Source organism: Lynx rufus, unplaced genomic scaffold, assembly GCF_022079265.1.
Source record: "Lynx rufus isolate CCGP_SWC_20201006 ecotype Redwood Valley unplaced genomic scaffold, mLynRuf1.p SCAF_11, whole genome shotgun sequence".
Taxonomy (NCBI): domain Eukaryota; kingdom Metazoa; phylum Chordata; class Mammalia; order Carnivora; family Felidae; genus Lynx; species Lynx rufus.
In genome coordinates, this window is record NW_025814825.1 from 20,486,531 (window position 1) to 20,506,012 (window position 19,482).

Genomic DNA, 19,482 nt, shown 5'->3' on the forward strand with positions numbered 1-19,482 from the left:
AATGGAATTGTGGTCCATAGTGTGGAGAACTCTGAAGCATGGGGGGTTGGGGGGGGGGATCCTGGTGCCACGACAGGATGCTGCACTTACGCCACACACGCAGTGAGGGTCACGTGGGAAGATCCCTGCGCATGTGCACGCGCACACAGAGCCACGTCACATAGGCTGAGCCCTGAACTGGGAATCGGAAGGTGGGGTCGCCGTCCCCACCGCCCCCTAACATGCACGCGCATGTGGTAACCTGTGTGCCGAATGTGCAGTTCACGTAGTGTCCCACGTGGCCGTGCCTGCGCAGTGCTCACGTGAGTCATCCCCAGAGATCATCCAGGAGCAACTCCTGCTCCCAGCCCAGGTGGGCTTCCCCGGGGGCTGGGCAGCTGTGGCCGAAGTTCCTCCCTCCGGTGCAGGGCCGGCTGGGACAGAGGCCGCCGCAGCTCAGAAAGGGCCCTGGAACCTGCCGGGAGCCACTGGGGCCGGCACGTCCGCGTTGCGGCTGGAGAGCGGCGGTGAGGCCGTCGGGCCCGGCACAACCCCAGTGACACCCGCTCTCCTCTGTCTTCACAGGCTGGACAACGTTCATGGCTCTCGGGTAGAACCCAGTGAAACGGCCAGAATGAATTCTATGGACAGGCACATCCAACAGACCAATGACCGACTACAGTGCATCAAGCAGGTGGGTGTGCGGCCTGGGCTCACTCCTCCTCCCCTGCCCAGCCTGGCCCAGCTGGCGAGGGCAGGGCCGCCAAGGCAGCAGAGCAGGAGAGGTGCTGGCCTGCCCTACGTAGCCGGGCCTCTTGGGCGCTGGGTGGAGGTGACGGCAGGCAAGGGCTCACTGCCTGCGTCTCCCTGACCCCCTCGTGAGAACGTTCCTGGCAGAGATCAGCCTAACTCCCGCATCGCACAGCAGGGCTCACCTGCCAGCTCCGCCCTGTCCTGTCCCTTCCCTCCCCTCCCCTTTCTCCCCTTCCCCTCCCTTCACTCTCCTCCCCTCCCTCCACTCCTCCCCTCCCCTCCTCCCTCCTCTCCTTTTCCCTCCCCTCCCTCCCTCTCCTTCCCTTCCCCCCTCCTCCCCCTTCTCCCGTTCCCTCCCCCCTCCCCTCCCCTCCCCTTCCCTTCCCTTCCCTTCCCCTTTGCTTCTCTCTTCTCCCCTCCCCTCCCCTCCCCTTCCTTCCCTTTCCCTCCCCTTCCCTTCTCTCTCCTCCCCTCCCTTCCCTTCCCCTCCCCTCCTCTCTCCTCCCTTCCCCTCCCCTTCCTTCCCCTTCCCTCCCCTTCCTTTTCCTCCCCTCTCCTCTTCTCCCTTCCTTTCCCCTTCCCTTCCCTCCCCTCCCCTCCCCTCCCTTCTTTTCCCCTTCCCTCTCCCTCCCCCTCCCTCTCCCCTCCCCCTCCCTTCCCCTCCCCTTCCTAGCTGCGTGATTTGGAGCCAGTGCCATGCTTTTCTGGGCTCTGCTGTGCCACCTGGGCCGCTGTGAAGATGCAGGGAAGTGCCCTTCTGCTCCAGTGGTTTCCTATAAAGAAACAGAAAAGAGAAGGTTCTGGGGTTGATCATCTTACAGGAAAGGTAACTGAGGCACAGAGAAGAGAAGGGAGTCAGCTGAAGTCACACGGCCCAGCTTCACTTGTGTGAGGCAGGCCTCATCCCTGAGGGCAGCCAGCTCCCCGTCCTGTTGACGATCACACTGCGCTGAGGGGGTGCTCTGCCTGCCAGCCTCCTCTCCGCATTGTTCAGAGTCGGGGCACATTCCAGGTGGGCTCAGAGCCCCCCACCTCCCCCCGACTTTAAGAAGTCTGGCTGAACCAGGGTTGGTGGGCGCCCCCCAGTGTTGGCCGGGAGTGGCGCACCGCCCTCTGGGCGCAGCCTCCTTGCTGCCCTGAGTGCCTGTGCAGACTCTTAAGTGTTACTTTCCTCCAGGAAGCGCTTTGACATCAAAGAGACCTGGGCCCAAATCCTCACTCCTCCATGTGCCCGCAGTCCCTGGTCTCAGACCTGTCGCTTTGTTCCTCTGAGCCTCGGTTTCCCCACCCGTCACATGGGTCCGGGCTGTCGCATGGTGGCAGGGGCTGTTGTCCTCAGCGTCTCAGGGGCAGGGAAGCAAGCGCTGGGGTGAGCCCTCTGGCTTAGGTGGCTTAGCAGCACACTCAGGTCACCAGCATGGGCCACTGGCCTCAGGACCCCGGTGGGGGGGGGGGGCAGAGCTCGCGGCCCCACCCCCCCTCCAGCCTGCCCTCCCTGAGTGCCAGGGCCCGGTGGAGCTGAGGCTGGTCCTTGGGAACGAAAGCGTGTGTCTTCTCGTAAGCATCGAGCACAGCTCTCTCTCGGAAGCCCGGGCAGGGTCTGAGGAGAGGAAATTGAAGAAGACTGGTTACAGATTGAACTCAGCCCAAACAGCTCCCCCAAACGCCAATTACGCCTCTGCTCACAGTCACAGAATAGAAGCCAGACGGTGCCCTCCCTCCAGCCCTGCTCTTACCTCCTCCTGGAGGCTCTGCAGGGCTGTCTCCCGGCTCAGCCTGTGGCCCCACTTCTCCCAGCCCTGAGGGATGGGCCATCAGTGGCCTCCACCCCCAACAGTACAGTCAGGTGCATGAGCCCCTCCTAGCGCCAGGCACGGTGCTCCTTCTGACACCTGCTCACACCCTGACCTTTCTCCCGCGCCTGGCTCTGCGTCCCCAGAGATCAGGGTGCCCTTTACCCCTTTGAAGCATGGCACACGGGGCTCAGATTTACCAGCCAGTGAGGCCGAGCCCCCACTCCGCCACTTGCTAGCCACCTAACCCTGCTTAAGCAGCCACTCCACCCTGCTTGGTCTGCAGAATGATGCATCGTGATGGATGCCCAGCCAGTGTATGCCTAGGCAGCCGGAAGGCCAGGGATCTCCTCGGCCGCCCTCCCCCAGCCTGCCCGACCTGCGCATGTGCACACACGGGGCACGCAGAGCTGTGCGCTGGGGCCAGACCCCGACACGTTTGCGAGGGCGAGCGGGCCATCCAGAGGCCTCCCTGGGCCATCCAGAGCTCCCTACACTCCCACAGCCCCCTCCACACCTCCGGTCAGACACGGCTCAGCACTTAACGTCTGTCTGCTCCACAGCTGCCCCAGAGGGCGGCGTGTCTGGCTGAAGACTGTTGATTCTCAGACGTCCTCTAGCCTAATCAGAAGAGAAAAGCAAGCAGGTCTGCGTGCTCTGAGGATGACAGATGTGTTGGCTGTGCCTGGCTCTGGCGGGTGGGTCTGTGGCTCCCAGAGGGGGCCTTGCAGCCTCGGACTCCCCGCCCTGCCTCACTTCTACAGCACAGCAACCCCCCACCCCCACCCCACCCTGGTTCTAGCGTTGCTCACACTCACCATCCCCCAAGCAGCCCGCTGCCCCTCTTTCCTCCGGGCCGCTGGCTCGGCTGCCTTTCCCCCCCTCTCAGCCCCCGGGACGGGAAGAACCAGTGCCCTCTCCACAGTGTGCCCCACTCAGAGGTCACAGGCACATCTGGGCTGCACGTGCAAAGCCACACAAATCAGCGAATTCTTGCACAGCAGCCTCCCCCATCCCGTGGGCCCTTCTGAGCGTCTACACCCTCCATCTCTGAGCCCCACTGCTTCCTGGGCACCCAGCCACCCCACCGACCCTGCTTTCTCCCTTGAGCTAGAGGCCCTGTGGGGCATGTGTCAGGCCTCCCTCCAGGCTAAGTTCCTTGGGGGCAGAGGACGTGTCGTATTCATCACAGTCAGCAGAGCCTAGCACGGTGCCCAGGCTGGGGCAGGGCCCACGAAAGTTGAGGGGAAGCAGGGGAGGGGTGAACTGATGGATGGAGAGGAGAGCTAAAGGAATGAGTGGGTGGGTGGATGGATGGACATAGGGATGGGCAGTTAGGCAGGTGGATATAGATGATGGATGGATAAATGGATGAATGAATGGATGGACGGGAGGTTGGAGAAATTCTGGATGGATAGATAGGTAGGTGAATTGATGTTAGATGGGAAATGAATATAGTAGTGAATGGTTGAATGGGTAAGTGGGCAAGGGGATGGATGGATGGATGGATGGATGGATGGAGTGATTCATTTTTGGATGGATGGACAGGTTGTTTGATTCACAGATGAACTGATAAGAAGATGCGTTCATCACGTGGTCTGGGTAGTCAATCCAACTTGGTCTAGGCTTTGTTGTCCCCTGCTCCTGCCCCAACAGACTCAGTGGCCAGTGGATATAGCCCAGATCTTCTGAGGAATTGTGGAGACAGGCGGACTTTCTGGTGGGAGGTGAGCTGTTAGAACCCAGTAACAGCCACAGCCAGGGAGCCCTCTGCCATTGATTCACATCTGTGCTGTCATCCACTGACCATCAAAGGCTGGCCACTCCACATGGCGCTAGGGACCTGCTCTGAAGTGGCCAGGTCGCCAACGTACAACACAGATGGACCATCCTTTGGACAGTTAACTGCTCACCAACCATTTCTGCATGGGCCTGGCCTCGTGCCAGTCTTGAGAGTTCCACAGGTGAACAGGGCCCTATTTCTCCTCTCAAGATGCTCATAGGAGAGAAGAAACTGTACCAAGTTCAGAGCAATAGCAGCCTTTACCTGACACCTACTTGGTAATAGGGAGGTCATTATTTAAATCACTCCTAAACTTTGTAGCAATCCTGTAAGCTGTGTGACAGCTTTTTACCAATGTGTGACCCCATTTTACCGATGAGGGGTCTGGGGCTCAGTGACTGAGATAAATAAGTCTGACCCAGGTCACCCGTTCCTGTGCAGTCCAGTGACCTCATAGACGAAACAGGAAACAAAAGCGCAGAGAGGGGAGGGGTCTTGGGCCAAGGCCACAGAGCCACAGAGCAACAGTCACTGAACGGGATGCCCTGTGCCCAGTGAGTCGGGCCCACCAGTGACCACCCAGAGCCCAAGCTGAAGGCCACATGAGCTGGCCGGCACAAAGGTGGAGAAGCTTGGAGGTGGGCTGGCCAAGATACGGACGGCTGCGTGCTCAGGGGCCAGAACAAAACTGGGCCCCTGGGACTGGCCTCAGAGGCCACTTGTGAGCCCAAGAGCCCTGCAGGGTGAGGGTGCTATGGGCAGGCAGCTCTGAGAGCAGCATGTGGTGACTGCTGACCCTGCTAATTGGGTGTGACATCACATAAATAAATGGAATAACTCGGTTAGCAGAGAGAGGCTGCTGGGCAGGGAATTAGCCGATTTGCATGGCTTTCCACTCGGAGCCCAGACGGCCAGGCCACCCGTGGCCTCGGAGGGGGCACGGTTTAAAGAGAGAGCATAGGAGGCGGAGGTGAGGACCCACCCCTGCCCTCTCCAAGGGCCCTTTTCTCCATGTGGAGGTTCCTCCCAGCTCTGCCTGTGCAGAAGGAGCCCGTGTGAGCCAGGGCTGAGAGCTGCACGGAACAGCTGTGCTTCCCGGGGAGACTCCAGGAGGCAGAGTCAGGGCCAAGGGCAGCCCCGCGTGGGAGCACCCCACGCGCCAGGCGCCTCGCCAGGGGCCGCACGAGTCTCATCTTGTCCAGCCCTCCCCGGCCCCGTGACGGAGGGCCTGCTGCTGTTCGCCTGCCCTCTCTCTCTCCTTCGCTGCTCCCTCTCCCTTTTCTCCCCTAGAGGCACCTTGTTCTAAGTTATTTCACTCTCTTCCGTCCATTTTTAAATTTTTCTTGCACAGACCACGTTGTAACGATAGTCACAAAACCCTAAGCGAAAGAAACAAAAGTTTCCCGCCGCTAAGCCGTGATCTGTCATCCCCCTTTTACAGAAGGGCCGACGGAGGGAGGTTGGGGAAGGTGAGGGACTGCCCTGGGTCAGCAGCAAGCGGGAGGTGAAGGCAGAGGGAGCCCCCGGCGCCCCGCACTTTCCATTCCTTCCCAGTTCTGGGATCTGGCCGCTGCTAAGACCCCTCCCTGCTTTGGCTCCAGGGCAGACTTGAGCTGCAGGAGGGAATAGAGTGCCCCCCCCCCCACCGCAACCTCAGGGGAAGCCACTGTTCCCTGTCTCTCCCAGCACCAAGGCAACAGGGGCCTCAGAAGTTCCCACCAACCCTTTTGCAGCTGGCCTCACCTCCGACCCTTGTGGATACGCCCTAGGTGTCCCTCTGGAGGACCCACAGTCAGTGACACCCATCGCTGGGATCCCAGCTCTGCACCTAACCTGCTGTGCGACCCTGGGCGAGTCACCCGCCCGCTGGGCTAAGGCCCAGCCCCTCGGGGCCTGGGGAGACCTGGGCGGGGGTTAGAGAGTGATGCGCCCACCACCCACCCAGTCGGCCCCGTGGCCTGGGTCCCAAGCAGAATCTAGAGGCCTTGGTGTCAAAATTCAGTCTCTGTTGACTCAGACCCGCTGACCGGGAGGGGCTTGAGCTCAGGCAGGGACCCCTCCCGACAATGCCAGCAGCTTCCGAGCCTAGCCAGACTGGGCCCGGGGAAATCTGGCTTTGGGGAGCTAAGTCACACACACCGGACCCCGGTGTGAGAATAGCCTGGGCGCAGTGTGCTTATAGTTGACTCCCTGGCTGAGTTTGGCCTGGGCGTCTCTTTCTGATCCACCTGACCCCTGCCCTTGGTGGGCCATGGCCGCACTTGCTCTGAAGCCAGAGCTGGTGGACGTCCAGACCTGGGTGGTGATGGTTAGCAGGAGTGGGCTTCACCAAGAAGGAATCTCCAGCGCAAGGCTGCCCTGGCTTAGGGAGAGCCAGTCCCCAACTTGGGGGTCACGGGCTACCCTCCTGAACCCTGCAGAGCTCACCCGCCCCCACTGCCAGCATCCAGGAAACACTTTAATACTATCGTCTTTCTCCAGACCTTGGTTTTCCCACCTTTGCGATGGGGCTACTAACCCCCATCCTGCCAGGGATGAGGTGGGGTGGATGCAAAGGGAAAGCGAGAGAGAGGGAGTTTGGGAAGGTTCCTTATTCCTGGCCCGCCCCAGAGCCACTCCTCCCCAGTGGGGCCTGGGGTCTTCGCCACCCCAGACCTGCACGTTGCCCTGCTGGCCTTGTTCCTGGAGCTTCATGCTGCCTCCTTCCCTCTCCCACAGCACTTACAGAACCCTGCTAACTTCCACAATGCCGCCACGGAGCTGCTGGACTGGTGTGGGGACCCGCGAGCCTTCCAGCGGCCCTTCGAGCAGAGCCTGATGGGCTGTTTGACGGTGAGTCTGCACCCCCTCCCCCACCTGCACCCAGGGCGGATGCCTGGGGACCCGTGTGCCTGTCCAGCTGTCGGAGAGGCCGCAGATAACAGAGGATGAGAGATAGAAAGACAGCAGTGCTGGAGGGCACAGCCCGTCTGTGTGCACCACCCCCCCCCCAACATGTAGCCTCCGGGAAACCAGTCTGATGGGGAGACGCGGCTGTCAGAGTAATACGGGCTCCCCACACCTGATGGGAAAGCACAGCGCCTCGCTGGGTTGGAGGGGGTGGGGAAGCTCCAGGTCTGGTGAGGGTAAATGTTCCACCCTCAGCAAAGCAGAATTTCTAGCCATTCTTTAAAAAGAAAAAAAAAAGTTTATTTATTTGTTTTGAGAGAGGGAGAGAGAGAGTGTGCATACACAGGAGGAGGGGCAGAGAGAGAGAGAGAGACTCCCAAGCGGGCTCCACACTATCAACACAGAGCCTGATGCGGGGCTCGAACTCACAAACTGTGAGATCATGACCTGAGCTGAAACCAAGAGTCAGACTCTTAACCAACTGAACCACCCAGGCGCCCTGAGTCATTCTTTTATCCGGTGGTTCATTCGTCCATTTGGGCAAACGTCTATCAAGCTCTTTTTGTAGTCATCCATTCTTCTACCCATTCATTTAAGCATTTAATGAGCTCCTACTACATCCATCCATCTGTCCAAATAAACATTGATTGAGCCCTCGTTTATCACATATGATCCCCTCTGCGAAGCCTTGCGAAAGCACAGAGTAAGACTTTGCCAAGCGCGATTCCCTCTTTAGCAGGGAGACCGGTGTGGAAAGAGATGGTCGAGAGAATTGTGTACGAGGTGAAGCGGCCCAGAGAAGGGAAGCGTGAACTGCCTGGGAGGTGGGGCGGCTTGTGGAAAACTGGGGCAAGGAGCTGCAGATACCCCTGCGGGTATCTTGGACAGCATGTGCAAAGGCCCAGAGAGACCACAGAACCCAGAGAGCCGAAATTCACTCAGCTTGATAAGGGCCTGGGTTGCAGGCTGGGCAGATGCCAGGCCCAGAACTTGTGGCATGATTTGCCAAGTCTCGGAGCTCACCGGCTGACAGCCATGGGGAAGGAGCTTGCTGCTTGTGAATGACCCCAGCCACATGGCGTGCATCCATAAGCTCGAGGGAGCCTTGGGGACCAGCGAGGGCAGCTTCTCAAAAGGCCCTGAGTCGGCTTTTTTTTTTTTTTTTTTGAATGTTTATTTATTTTTGAGAGAGAGAGCATGAGCAGGGGAGGGGCAGAGAGAGAGGGAGACACAGAATCCGAAGCAGGCTCCAGGCTTCGAGCCGTCAGCACAGAGCCCAATGCAGGGCTTGAACTCACAAGCCGTGAGATCATGACCTGAGCCAAGGTCGGACGCTCAACCGACTGAGCCACCTAGGCACCCCAGCCCTGAGTCAGCTTTGAAGGGAACATGGGTAAACAGATTTCTGGAGAGCCCAGCTACCCCAAGGCTTGGAGAGGAGGAGGCAAGGCAGATGCCTGGCCAGGTAGGAATCTTTGGTGAAGTTCAGGGGCACCATGTTCCCTGAAAAGCTCCAGATGGGAGGGAGGCAAAAGGCCCAGCATGGCCCTGGCCTGGAGCAAAAGGAAGAGTGACATTCTCATGGGTCATCGTTATAAAACGCCCCTTCTGTGCCTGCCACTGAGCGTGGTCCGCTGCATAGACCTTCTCACTGAATCCTTACATTCCATGAAGCCGGCCCTGCCATTGTCCCCGTTTTATAGAGGAGGAAACTGAGGCTTGCCGTGATGGCTTCCCAAGGTCACACAGCCAGCTAGAAGTGGGTGTGGGATTCAAGGCGAGACCCCTCTGCCTCTAGAGGGAATGCTCCTGGCCAGTGGGGATGCCAGCCGGGGTGGGGGGCGGCTCCTCAGGGCTCCTCCATTTGTCCGAGGCCGATGCTGTCTGGTTTCCTTGGAGCCACCAGGCCAAATCAGGCGCCGCCCAGCCCTCCTCATCCTCCAGCCCGCTGGGCTCCCCTCCCTCTACCAGCTCCCTTAATCCTCTTTGCGGGGATCCTGGTTCAGGCTAAGCCCCACAGGCAGGGACAGATGTTACTAGAGGCCCCCTCATTCCCATCCCAGCTGCCAGCAGCCATAAGTCAAGCAGGAGGTGGGGGACCATGCACAAGGTGTGGCCAGACTGGCCGCCACAATCCCCCAGCACCCCGCCCCGAGCCTGGCCCTGCCTGGGATATAGGGATTGAGAGCTGAATCAGACAATGGCCCCGTGCATGCTGGATGGGCATGGGGTGTGAGGTGACCAGTAGCTGGCCCCGCCCCAGCTCTGCCATTTATTCACTGAACAGACATTCACTGAGGCCTTATGCCGGGCACTGGAGGAGTGCACGAGCACAGCGGACCTCTCTCAAGCAGCGTATGTTCCAGTGAGGGAGGCAGGCACTGAACTCATAAAAGAGTAAATAAGGACATACATCAGTGCCCTGTGAGAGGGGTGGAGTGCTGGCTGGGAAGAGTCTCCTGAGGAGGTGACCCCCAGCCGATACCTGAATGGCAAGAAGGAGTCATCCATGAGAGGGGAGGGTGCTCCGGGCAGAGGGCACTGCTAGTGCAAAGGCCCTGAGGCTTGACTTGTTCAAGGAACAGAAGGAAGTCTCAGATGGCTGGAGCACAGAAGAGGGAGAAGGATACAAGAAAAGGTCAAAAAGGGAAGCAGCAACAAGCCAAGACAGGGCCTGCAGCTGAGGGAGAAGAGCTTGGATATTATTTGAAGGGTGATGGAGGGCCTTGAAGGATCTTAAGCAGGTGAGTGATGGGATATGATTTGGGTGAGGACAGAAGCACTAAGGGGAGCATCCTTGGAGGATAGGCTGGAAGGATTCTGGAGGTCTTCCCGGAGGAGGGAGCCCAGGGAGGAGCCCGTAGGCTCTGACTAGCCAGCGGGGAGGCTGTGGCTTCCTGGGCAGGGGCAGCTGTGTGGACAGAGGCACAGCGCCAGCTCTCCTGGGCCTCCCCTCATCACACGACAGCCTAAGGCACGCACTTGTTCAGTGTGGGCTTTGACCCCCACCTCTCTGGCCTGCTGCCTAGCCAGAAAGGGGCCTTTGGTTCACCTGCCTCAGTTGCAGAGACGGGAGTTTGACTGTCCCTTGGAGCTCAACAGAACCAGCAGCAGGGAAGTGTGGGGAATGGGGAGTCACAGAAGACAGTCTCAGTACCCAAGGCGTTTTCCTGGCTCCTCGGTCCTTATGAAGACCCTGCATGGCAGGCAGGGGAAGGATCACCGCTTCTGTTTTACAAACAAGGCAACTCAGGCGGCGAGGGGACGGCGTCCTACCGTCCCAGGGCCCCGCTGCTGGTCCTCCCGTCCCCCTGCACATCCTCAGCCCCAGCCGTGTCGTGCGGGAGGGACAGGATGGGGGAGGTCAGAGATCCCAAGGGGCCTAAACAGGGCAAAGCTGCTGAGCTCCCCCGCACGCACCCCTCCCCATCCAGTGGCAGGCCGGGCACTCCAGGTTGCCACGATCCCCTGGGTGACCCCTGGGAACAAATTCCTCTGGATCCGGCTTACTTGGAGGACAGAAATTAAAAACCACTTCGCCTCAGGCAGTAAACGGGCGCATCTTTGTCATACTGGGGCTGGGCCCTGGGGTGAAAGCAGCCAGCAGCCCCCTCGCCCCACCCTCCCCTTCAGGCCCTCTGACCCCAGGATGCAGAAGTGCAGGAGCCCTGTGGCCCCTCCCAAGGGACAAGGGGTGTGAGCCGTGGTCACCGCTTCAGACCACGTTTGTCCTAACCGTGCCAGGGGCTCACTTCCTGGCCCTTCCCTTAGCATCAGGCCTCTCTGGACTCAGTCATCCTTCCTCCCCGAAGGTAGAACACACCTGATATGCTCTAGGAACAGAAAGAAGGAGGCCAGAGAACAGGAGAGGGGAGACCGGAAGGAGAGGAGGTGGCATGAGGGAAACAGGCGCCAGCTAGCTGAGAGCAGTGCCCTCCCCATCTCTCCAGTGGCAGCCTCCCCTTAGCCTCAGAGAACTCGCTGCTGAAGCCGTCGGGGTATGTCCATAAATAGCATTCATTGAGCTGTGTGCCTAGTCCTGGCTCCCATCCTCTCAAGGAGGGCACTGCACAGGGGAGCCGACTGAGGCCCAGAGAGCTGAGTCACTTGGGTGAGGTAGGACAGCTAGCAGGTGGCGGAACCAGAGCCCCATCCCGTGCCTGACTCCAGAGCAGCAGCGGCAACAGCCACAGACACCTGCCGACCCCTGCACTGAGATGGGGAAGAGGGGCAGAGAGGGAAATGAGGGCTGTGCCCTGAGGGGCTTGTGTTATGACCATGAGACAGAACTGGGACACACGGAACTATCAGAGCCCCCCAGCACACAACCTTGGCTATAGAGGACGGCCTTTCACTTTTACCGAGGAGAAACCTGAGGCTCAGAGAGGTTAAGTAACCTGCCTTAGGCTGCACAGGATAGGGCGGAGCAGAATTGGAGTGCAGGCCTGGCGTGCCTCCAGTTCCCCCCGACTCCCTCAGAGGGTGTCAGAATCCAGCCCCACGCCAGGAACAGAAGTCCTTTCCCTAGCATCCCCCAGACAGCTTGTCCTGCTTTGGAGCCAAGAGGCTCACCACTTTTCAAGGCAACACTCTCTCTTTATGGGACTAACGTAACTGGCTGCGGGACCTCAAGCACACGCCCTCTGTCATCTCTGGGCTTCAGTCTCCCTCTCTGTGGCACGAGGGGCTGGACTCCCTGACCCCTAGGTCCCTCTGGGACCCCCGGGTCTCCGTCTCAGGCCTCCCGAAGCTGGCTGGGCCTGGGCAGCCAGCAGAGGGCAGCAGCACCTCTGCGGAGGCCTTTGTGGAAGAGGGGTCTTCCCCTGGCCCCTTCGGGAAGGGTTCCATGCCCCCCGCCCCCCGCCCGCCGAGGTGGGAGCAGGCCTCTGAAACACAACAGGATACACAGCCAAGTCCACCCCCGCCCCGCCCCGTCAGTCAGACCCGCCTCACAGGACTTTCCTGGGGGTCCGCAGGCTGGGCCAGAGGAAGCCAGGGGGTGCACATAAGGCACTCTAGGGCCTCAGGGTCCAGCTTAGCCACGCCTGTGCTGTGCTGCCCTTCAGCAAGGCCCTACCCTCTCTGGGCCTTGGTGAAAGGAGGCTGTTGCCAGTGACCCTTCTGAACGCTGGGGCTCAGGTGATTTGGCGACAAGCTGACCTTCCCAGGCCTGCAGGACAGCCCTTATACCAGCACCAGGCCTCTCTTGCTCAATTTAGCTAGTTTGTTTTTTGGTTTTTTGGTTGGTTTTTGTTGTTGTTGTTGTTTAAACCAGAGCAACAGGATTAGCCAGTATTGGCCAAACAGAGGGACCTTTGCCTTCCTGCCCTCAACACAGGGCCTGAGGGTTCTCCCTGTAGTTATGGCCTTAACCCTTTTGGGGCTGAAAAAGAGGGCCTCTCGTGGAAAGAGCCCGGGCTCCACAGGCTGACTGCCTGGGATTGCATCCTGGCTCTATCGTGGACAAGATTTGAACCCTTTGGTTGTTCTTCACACTCAGTTTCCTCATCTGTGAAACAGAGATAAGAATACCGCCTCCTGGAGCTATCGTCAGAATTTGGCACTTTGCTGCGTACAAAGCTTTTACTTGGCCCCTCTTACCGGGGAGACCATATTCTCATTACACTATTTGCCCTTGTCAACCTTTCCCACAAACAGCAGCCTCACTGAGGCACTCGTCCAAACAAACTGCTCACTCACATCCACTCCAAGGTTCCACCAAAGAAAAGGGCACCATAGTCAACATCTAAGCTGAAGTGACCCTTCCCGGCCCACTGTAGAGAGTGCCTGTCTCCAGACCTGAAATGTTCAACAGGCCACAGAGAATAAGTGGCCTTGGTTTTGCCGAGTGGACGGTGAGCCTAACAGTGAGGATGCCCTGCCCAGAGGTGGCCCAGAGCCTCTGGATCATGGGGTGTGTGTAGGGACAGGAGGTGCGGCAAGAACCACAGTCAGGGGCAAATAGAGCCTGTGGAAAAGAGGCCCGGGGGAACAGAAGGCTTCTGTGTCAGGGACTTCTGTTTGCAGCAGAGAAGCTGAGCAAACATTCAAACCTGAGAAGTCCTTTTTCCTCCTTGCCCTGGGACTTCCCAGGAGGTGGGGGGGGGGGGGGTGCAGGGAGACAGGGCCCCATTCCAAGAGGCTGTGGGTATCCTGGGAAGGGGGAGTCCGCTGGTTCCTCCCTGGTTCACCATGGGCAGTCTGTCCAGGCCTTAAGTGTCCATAGTTTTTAAATGAGAGGGTTGGCCTAGATTAGCTGTTTTCCCAACCTTTTTAGCCCTAGACCCCTTGTAACAAACACTTAAATATAAAGCAGATAATGAAGAGCTATCCCAGTGGTTACAGAGGCTGGGCCAAAACCCATGGCAGCCGGAGGCCCTCTGAGCACCTGCCTCCGGGGCAGGTGGTCTCTAACGGCTTGCTGTCGGTGACGGAGTCTTCTCTTTCTCAAAAGAACGAGCTCCCACATCTGGGAGCACTCCTTTCCCGCTCAGCCATAACCGCCCCAGCTGCTTAGCCTGCACCGACTCCCATCTTCCAAGGTCCTTCCTTCTTAATAAGTAAACCTAATTTTGCTGCTGTTAATGAGGAAGGCGGGCAGGAGGGAGCCGGTCTGGCAATGGCAGGACACCTGGGAACGGGTGAGGAAGGCGCGAAGCCTGATGGGTGTGAGCCTGCAGAGCCGTCCGTGGGTCCCCCAGGAGCACCCCATCCCACACTGCCCCCAGGGACTGTCAGCCCTTCTAGCCCCTCACCTGTCCCCCTTCCGACCCGTACTTTGGAGGTTCTCAAGGAGAAAGAAGGGACCTCCGGGCTCCAAATACACAGCCGTTAGCAAGCTTCCATCAACATGCTTATGGGAGCCTCCCATGTGCTGAGCAGGTGCATGGCGCCGGGTACAGACCCCAGGCTGAGCATGAGGGTCCTGCAGCCTCTGGGCTGGGGTCTGAGAGGCTGCAGGTCACCTGGCCCAGAGCGGAGCACTGGGGAGCATAGGCGTGTGCATCTGGAAAAGCCTTAGCGGTCTGTCGAAGCTGAAGCTCCGTGAGCAGCGTGTCCAGTGCTTATCCTCGAGCACAGATCTTGACTCGGGCTGAACCAAAGCTGCTGGGTGAGGGCCATGCCTAGAGTAGTGAGGGCAGTGAGCATCCACGATGGGGGGGGGGGGTGCAGGCGCTCAGGGAGGGGATGGGAAGAGGTGCCAAGAGACTTCCCGAGGGCCTGGACTCAGAAGGGAGTTTGGGGAACTGCTGTGGGGGAAGAGAGGCCTGGCCCGCAGCCACCCCAAACACGGTGGTACAGTACCCCCAGCCGCCTTCTGGAATGTGGCCGAATCGAGTCCTTGAAAGCTGTAGGGCCTGGGCTTTGGGGTCAGGCCCACCAGCCGACCGGAAACCCCTGAGGGCAGGGGCCAGGATCCCTGGGCCTGGCACGGAGGAGGTGCTCATCAGTGCTTGCTGAGTGAGCAAGGCACAATCTGAGTCCCAGTTCTGCCTGATCTTGGGGACCTGCCTTAGCCTGCGCACCTCACCTGCCTCACTTGTTAAACGGACACACGTGCCACTCTGGGCTCGCAAGCCGGGCGCCAGCAGGGACTCACTCTGCCCTTCCTCTCCCTCTTGCTCGCAGGTGGTCAGTCGGGTGGCAGCACAGCAAGGGTTCGACCTGGACCTCGGTTACAGACTGCTGGCAGTGTGCGCTGCGAATCGAGACAAGTTCACTCCGAAGTCTGCGGGTAGGTGACCACTGGGGGTTCCACGGACGTCACTGGGCGGTGGGAGTATAACCAGATTCTAACTCAGGGCTGCATGCCACCCCTGTCAGCGGGTGCCTTGGTTCGTCCAGATGTGGCTTGAGCCTCCAGGGACCAGCAGCTTGTCCACCAGGCTGGGCAGCCCATGGCTGAGGCTCCGCCCCTCCTCTCAGGCAGTATGCTTACCCGTGGGGGTGCGTCGGGGCCCGCGAGGGTCCCAAGGCACACCACACCCCAACAGGCTAAAGGGAGACATGCACCATCTCATTTCGTCACCATGATGACCCCTTGGCATAAGCACTGGGATCATCCCCATTTTACAGAGCAGGAAACTGAGGCTCAGAGAAGCTGGAGAGGTTCCTCAGGTCACACAGCTGGAAAGTGGCAGAGCTGGGGCTGAGGCCTACACCTATACTCGAGTCAGCATTCTTGACCCTGACACTCCACCGTATCCATTCAGAACATTTGTACTTAAAACACAACATGAAAGTGAGTCAGTGCATGCAGGGTTCTAAAGCCTGCTCCGCTTAGTATTAGCCACTGCAACTTTGTCATTGCTTGGGACCTCCTGCCCCTATATTAAACAGAGGCCACAGAAGGTGCTAGCAGCATTCTGTGCGAGGGCTTTAACCACACCAAAGATACAGTTTTATATCTCCCACCATCATCAGCATCTTGCGTAAGGTTGGGGGTGCTGTGTAAGCTTTAACACCCGACAGAACTGGGACAACCCAGCCCTGTCACTTGCTGAGTGTGTGGCCTCCGAGCCTCAGTTTATCTCCTCGGGAAGGCAGGAATGATGATGAGACTTACCCTGCAGGGGTCGTCGTAAGTTCTAGAAACACGTGTGCATCGACAGACACAGCGTCTAGATGTTGTTAACCTTTTTTATGTTGGAGCAATTCATTGGAAAAGAAAAAAAAAATCCATTATTTCCTTTGTATGACAATAAAACAGACGTTTTCTCTGAATTCGTCAATCAGTTCTTTGGAGTATATATAGAAACAGCCTTAACGAAAACGTTTAAAAGACTGCTCACGATGTATTTTCGTAAGTCTGCTCAACCTATCCTCTCTCGGATGCGGGTTCGTGCTCCTCTCCATGTATGTTTGCAGACCGTGCACACGGACGATAGGTCTTTTACAGGGTGTGTGAAATTATGGTTAGCCAGTCGCTACTCTAAGATCCTTGACGTGCCAGCCTGTGCTGGGATATCGCTGTTGTATTGAACTGCTTGCCAGAAAATGGTCTTGGAATCTCATAAGTGACGTCTATTCCTGATGGACTCTGCAGTTTTAATAATAACTCAAGTCAATACAATTTTGACAAGGTAAAAATTGCTCCTTATCCAAGAAACATTTATATCCATATCTCTATGAAGCTCCTGCTCTGTGCGGGCACCTGGCCAGGTATGGGTTCCGACGAGGAACGCAACAGACATGGTCCCATCTCGGGAAACTTACAGTTTAGAGCAGAGGTCAGCAGACTTCCGTGAAGAGCCGGACAGTAAGGAGCTCCGGCCTTGCGGGCTATACAAAAGCAAGTGTAGACAGTATTTAAACAAGTGGGTATGGCTAGTTCCAATAAAACCTCATTTATGAAATCAGGTGGTTGGCTCTGGTTTTCCTGACCCGTTGCCTATGAGAAAAGAAAAAAACATCATATAACCACAGGTGTATGTGGGTGGGTATGCATATGCATGTATGTAAATTCCAGCTGAGCTAAATTCCATCAAGGAAAAGTCAGGGATGCTATGAGACCACTCGGGGGTGGGGGGAGGCTTCCCTGGGACCTGAAGATTGAGAAGTGTTGAATAGGTAAAGAAAAAGAGGAAGAGCTTCTTCCCAGGTAAAGGGGACAGCCTGAGGGAAGGTCCTGAGGTAGAAGGAAGCACGGCTTTTTGGCAGAACTAACACAAGGGCAGTGGTTCCAGAGCCCAGAGGCAGGAGTCAGCAGCAGTTAGACACAAGCGTCCTGTCTTGAAGGGTTGTGGTTTTTGTACTAAGAGTGATGAGAACATGGCTAAATTCTCCTTTTGCAAAGATGGCTCCGGCTACCAAGGAAGAACAGATTGCACAGGGGAGGGGGACAGTGTAGATGCAGGGAGCCGGTTGGCAGATTGCTGGGGACATCAGGATGATGGTGGCTGGACCAGGAAGGTTCCACTTCCTGTGGAGTAGAGAGAAGGGGATAAACCCAGAGGGTGTGTAAGTGGCAAAACCAAGTCAAGGATAGCATGGACAGAGGGGTAGGAGGAAAACAAGAGAGTGGGCTGTCCCAGAAGCCCCAGCTGCTCCCTCCTTGGGGAGGAGAGGCCCAGGTCCCTGTGCAGCCCTTCCCTCGGGGGTCTCTCATGGCCCTGCCGGTACGTGCTGGGTGCTCTCTTGTGCTTTGCTGCAATGCTCAGCTTTGTCTGTATTTATGGATGAGGAAATGGAGCTCAGAGAGGTTTGTGACTTACCTGTTGTCCCACAGCTCGTTGGTGATAGAGCTGGGACTTCAACCCGTGGCCTCCTGACTCCAGGCCCAGTCTCTGCCCACTCCGCCACAGCTGACTCTGGACCTAGACTTTGGAGGCCCCTGTGCTCCTGGGCAGGATCTGGGAGGCTACTCCATCTGGGAGAGGCCTTTCCTTTGTTCAAGTCTCTCTAGCGTGGCCCTGCCCTTGCTAAGTGGTATCTTCCAGCCTCGCTTCTCCTGAAACAAGGGCTTTGTTCTGCCCTCTGTTTGCACTCCTGGCTGTGCACAGCTCTTCACAGTGTATTGAGCCTTTTCCCAGGCCCTGTGTCTGCTAAGTCGTATGATATACCGTAGGCCCCTGAGGCGAGGCCTCAGCATATACCCATTCTGCAACTGAGAACACGGAGGCCCGGCAGTCCCTGTAGCTTTGCTACCACTCGAATTCCCTTCTTGGGAGGCAAACCCCTGTCGGCACCGACAGCCATGACTAACCACTCTCACAGCTCACCCCCACCTCCTCGAGAAATGTGGCCCTCAGGACTTGGGTTCCCAGCCATGCCCCTGCTTGGCCCTTCCTCTGGGAAAGCAGGCCACCAGTGTGAGGGCGAAGGCTTCAAGCTGTGGTAGAATGCAGGGTCGGCCAGGGGCAGGGGCAGGACCATGGGAGGGACAGAAGCCATGGGGAGCTGAGCAGTGACTCCGAGTTCCAGGGGCGGCTCCGAAACTGGCCCCCGTCTTCACCGTGTTGCCCACCTCCCAGAGCTGTGGCCTTGCCTGTCAGGATGCCTATGAGGATTAAGCGAGGGCCCCGCCGACACCTGGCACCCCTGTGCCAAATAAATATTACTTTCCAGTCCTCCTTCTCTGCTCCTGTCTGCCTTTTTCCCCCTGACATGGCTCCCTACCTCTCCAAGGCTTTTTTCTGCCCCAGCAAGGTTGTTTCTCACTGCTCCATTTCCCTGAGGTTCCGGGGGCTGCGTGTGACCTGTTGTAATCCCACCTCTGGGTGCAGCACTGAGGGTCTCTGGGGCCTCAGGTGTGGTTGCGGTGGCCACACTGGCCACAGCCGGGCACACCCAGGCCTCTTCCAGCCGGGCTGCTGCAGTTCTAGAACATGCTCTGTCCATAGAGCTCCGACAGCCAGCCCACGCTACCTCTGGCCCTCCTCCCTCACTCTGTCCAAGCTCCCATTGTGTCTGACCTGCTCTCGCGGTTTTCACCCTCCTAGTCCCTCCCTCCCCTTTCTTTCTGAGGGTCTCTGCCGTCCTGTATCTGTCTCTGCCTCCCTTCCCTGGTGCCCCTCAGACTTTCTCCCTATGTGATGTGTGTGTGTATGTCTGTGCATGTCTGTGTATGTATGTGTCTGTGGTAGTGAGCGTGTGTGTGTGTGTGTGTGTGTGTGTGTGTGTGTGTGTGTCGGGGATATGTGTCTGTGTGCCTGTGTGGGGTGGTGAGTGTGTCTGTGTGTGTGTGCCTACGTGTGGTGGTGAACGCGGCGGGGGGGGGGGTCTGTGGGGGCACATGCCTATGTGCGCGCGTGTGTGTGAGTCAGGGGGGCTGGGTGCCTGTCTGTGTGCACCTCCCCTCTCCCCCCTCCCGCCCCCCTCCCACCCCATCTCCGTGTCTGTCTCTCTTGTCAGGAGGCCAAGCTGGGGCCGGCCGAGGGCCGGTGGGGATGAGATCATGCCAGGAGGAGCGCTGCTTTGTCAGGAGGGATGGCGGTGCGCTGGGCTGGGCTGGGCTGGGCTGTGCGCGCCGGCGTTGCCGGGCTCGGGAGCAGGAGCTGGGGCCCGGGGGCAGCGCCGCACGGCGGGTGCGTGTGCGTGTGCGCGCATGTGTGTGTGTGTGTGTGTGTGTGTGTGTGTGTGTGGGAGAGACAGAGACGGAGCGTGAGCGCAGAGCAGACACTGCAGCAAACCGCCAAGTCAGGCGTCTCCACGTGGGCCCCTCAGATACCCAGCCCCCAGCTCTTTGTTCTGGTGCAGCCTTTAGCCTGTGCGCTCGCACGCCGGAGCACGCGCACGCGGGCACGACGGCCCGGAGCCTCCTCGGGGGGGAGGGTCCTGGGGCGG

General features: G+C 58.4%; 1 protein-coding gene across 7 annotated transcripts in view; it reads left to right on the plus strand.

Moving 5' to 3' along the window:
- Nucleotides 1-19,482, plus strand: part of ZMIZ1 (zinc finger MIZ-type containing 1) — a 187,767-nt gene that overhangs the window by 77,756 nt on the left and 90,529 nt on the right. For all 7 annotated transcript variants that reach the window (XM_047073034.1, XM_047073039.1, XM_047073043.1 and 4 more), the window contains 3 exons: nt 565-673; nt 7,027-7,140; nt 14,827-14,932. In XM_047073034.1, the coding sequence (XP_046928990.1) occupies nt 614-673; nt 7,027-7,140; nt 14,827-14,932 (280 nt within the window). In that variant the 5' untranslated portion in view covers nt 565-613. The remainder of the gene's footprint in view (nt 1-564; nt 674-7,026; nt 7,141-14,826; nt 14,933-19,482) is intronic.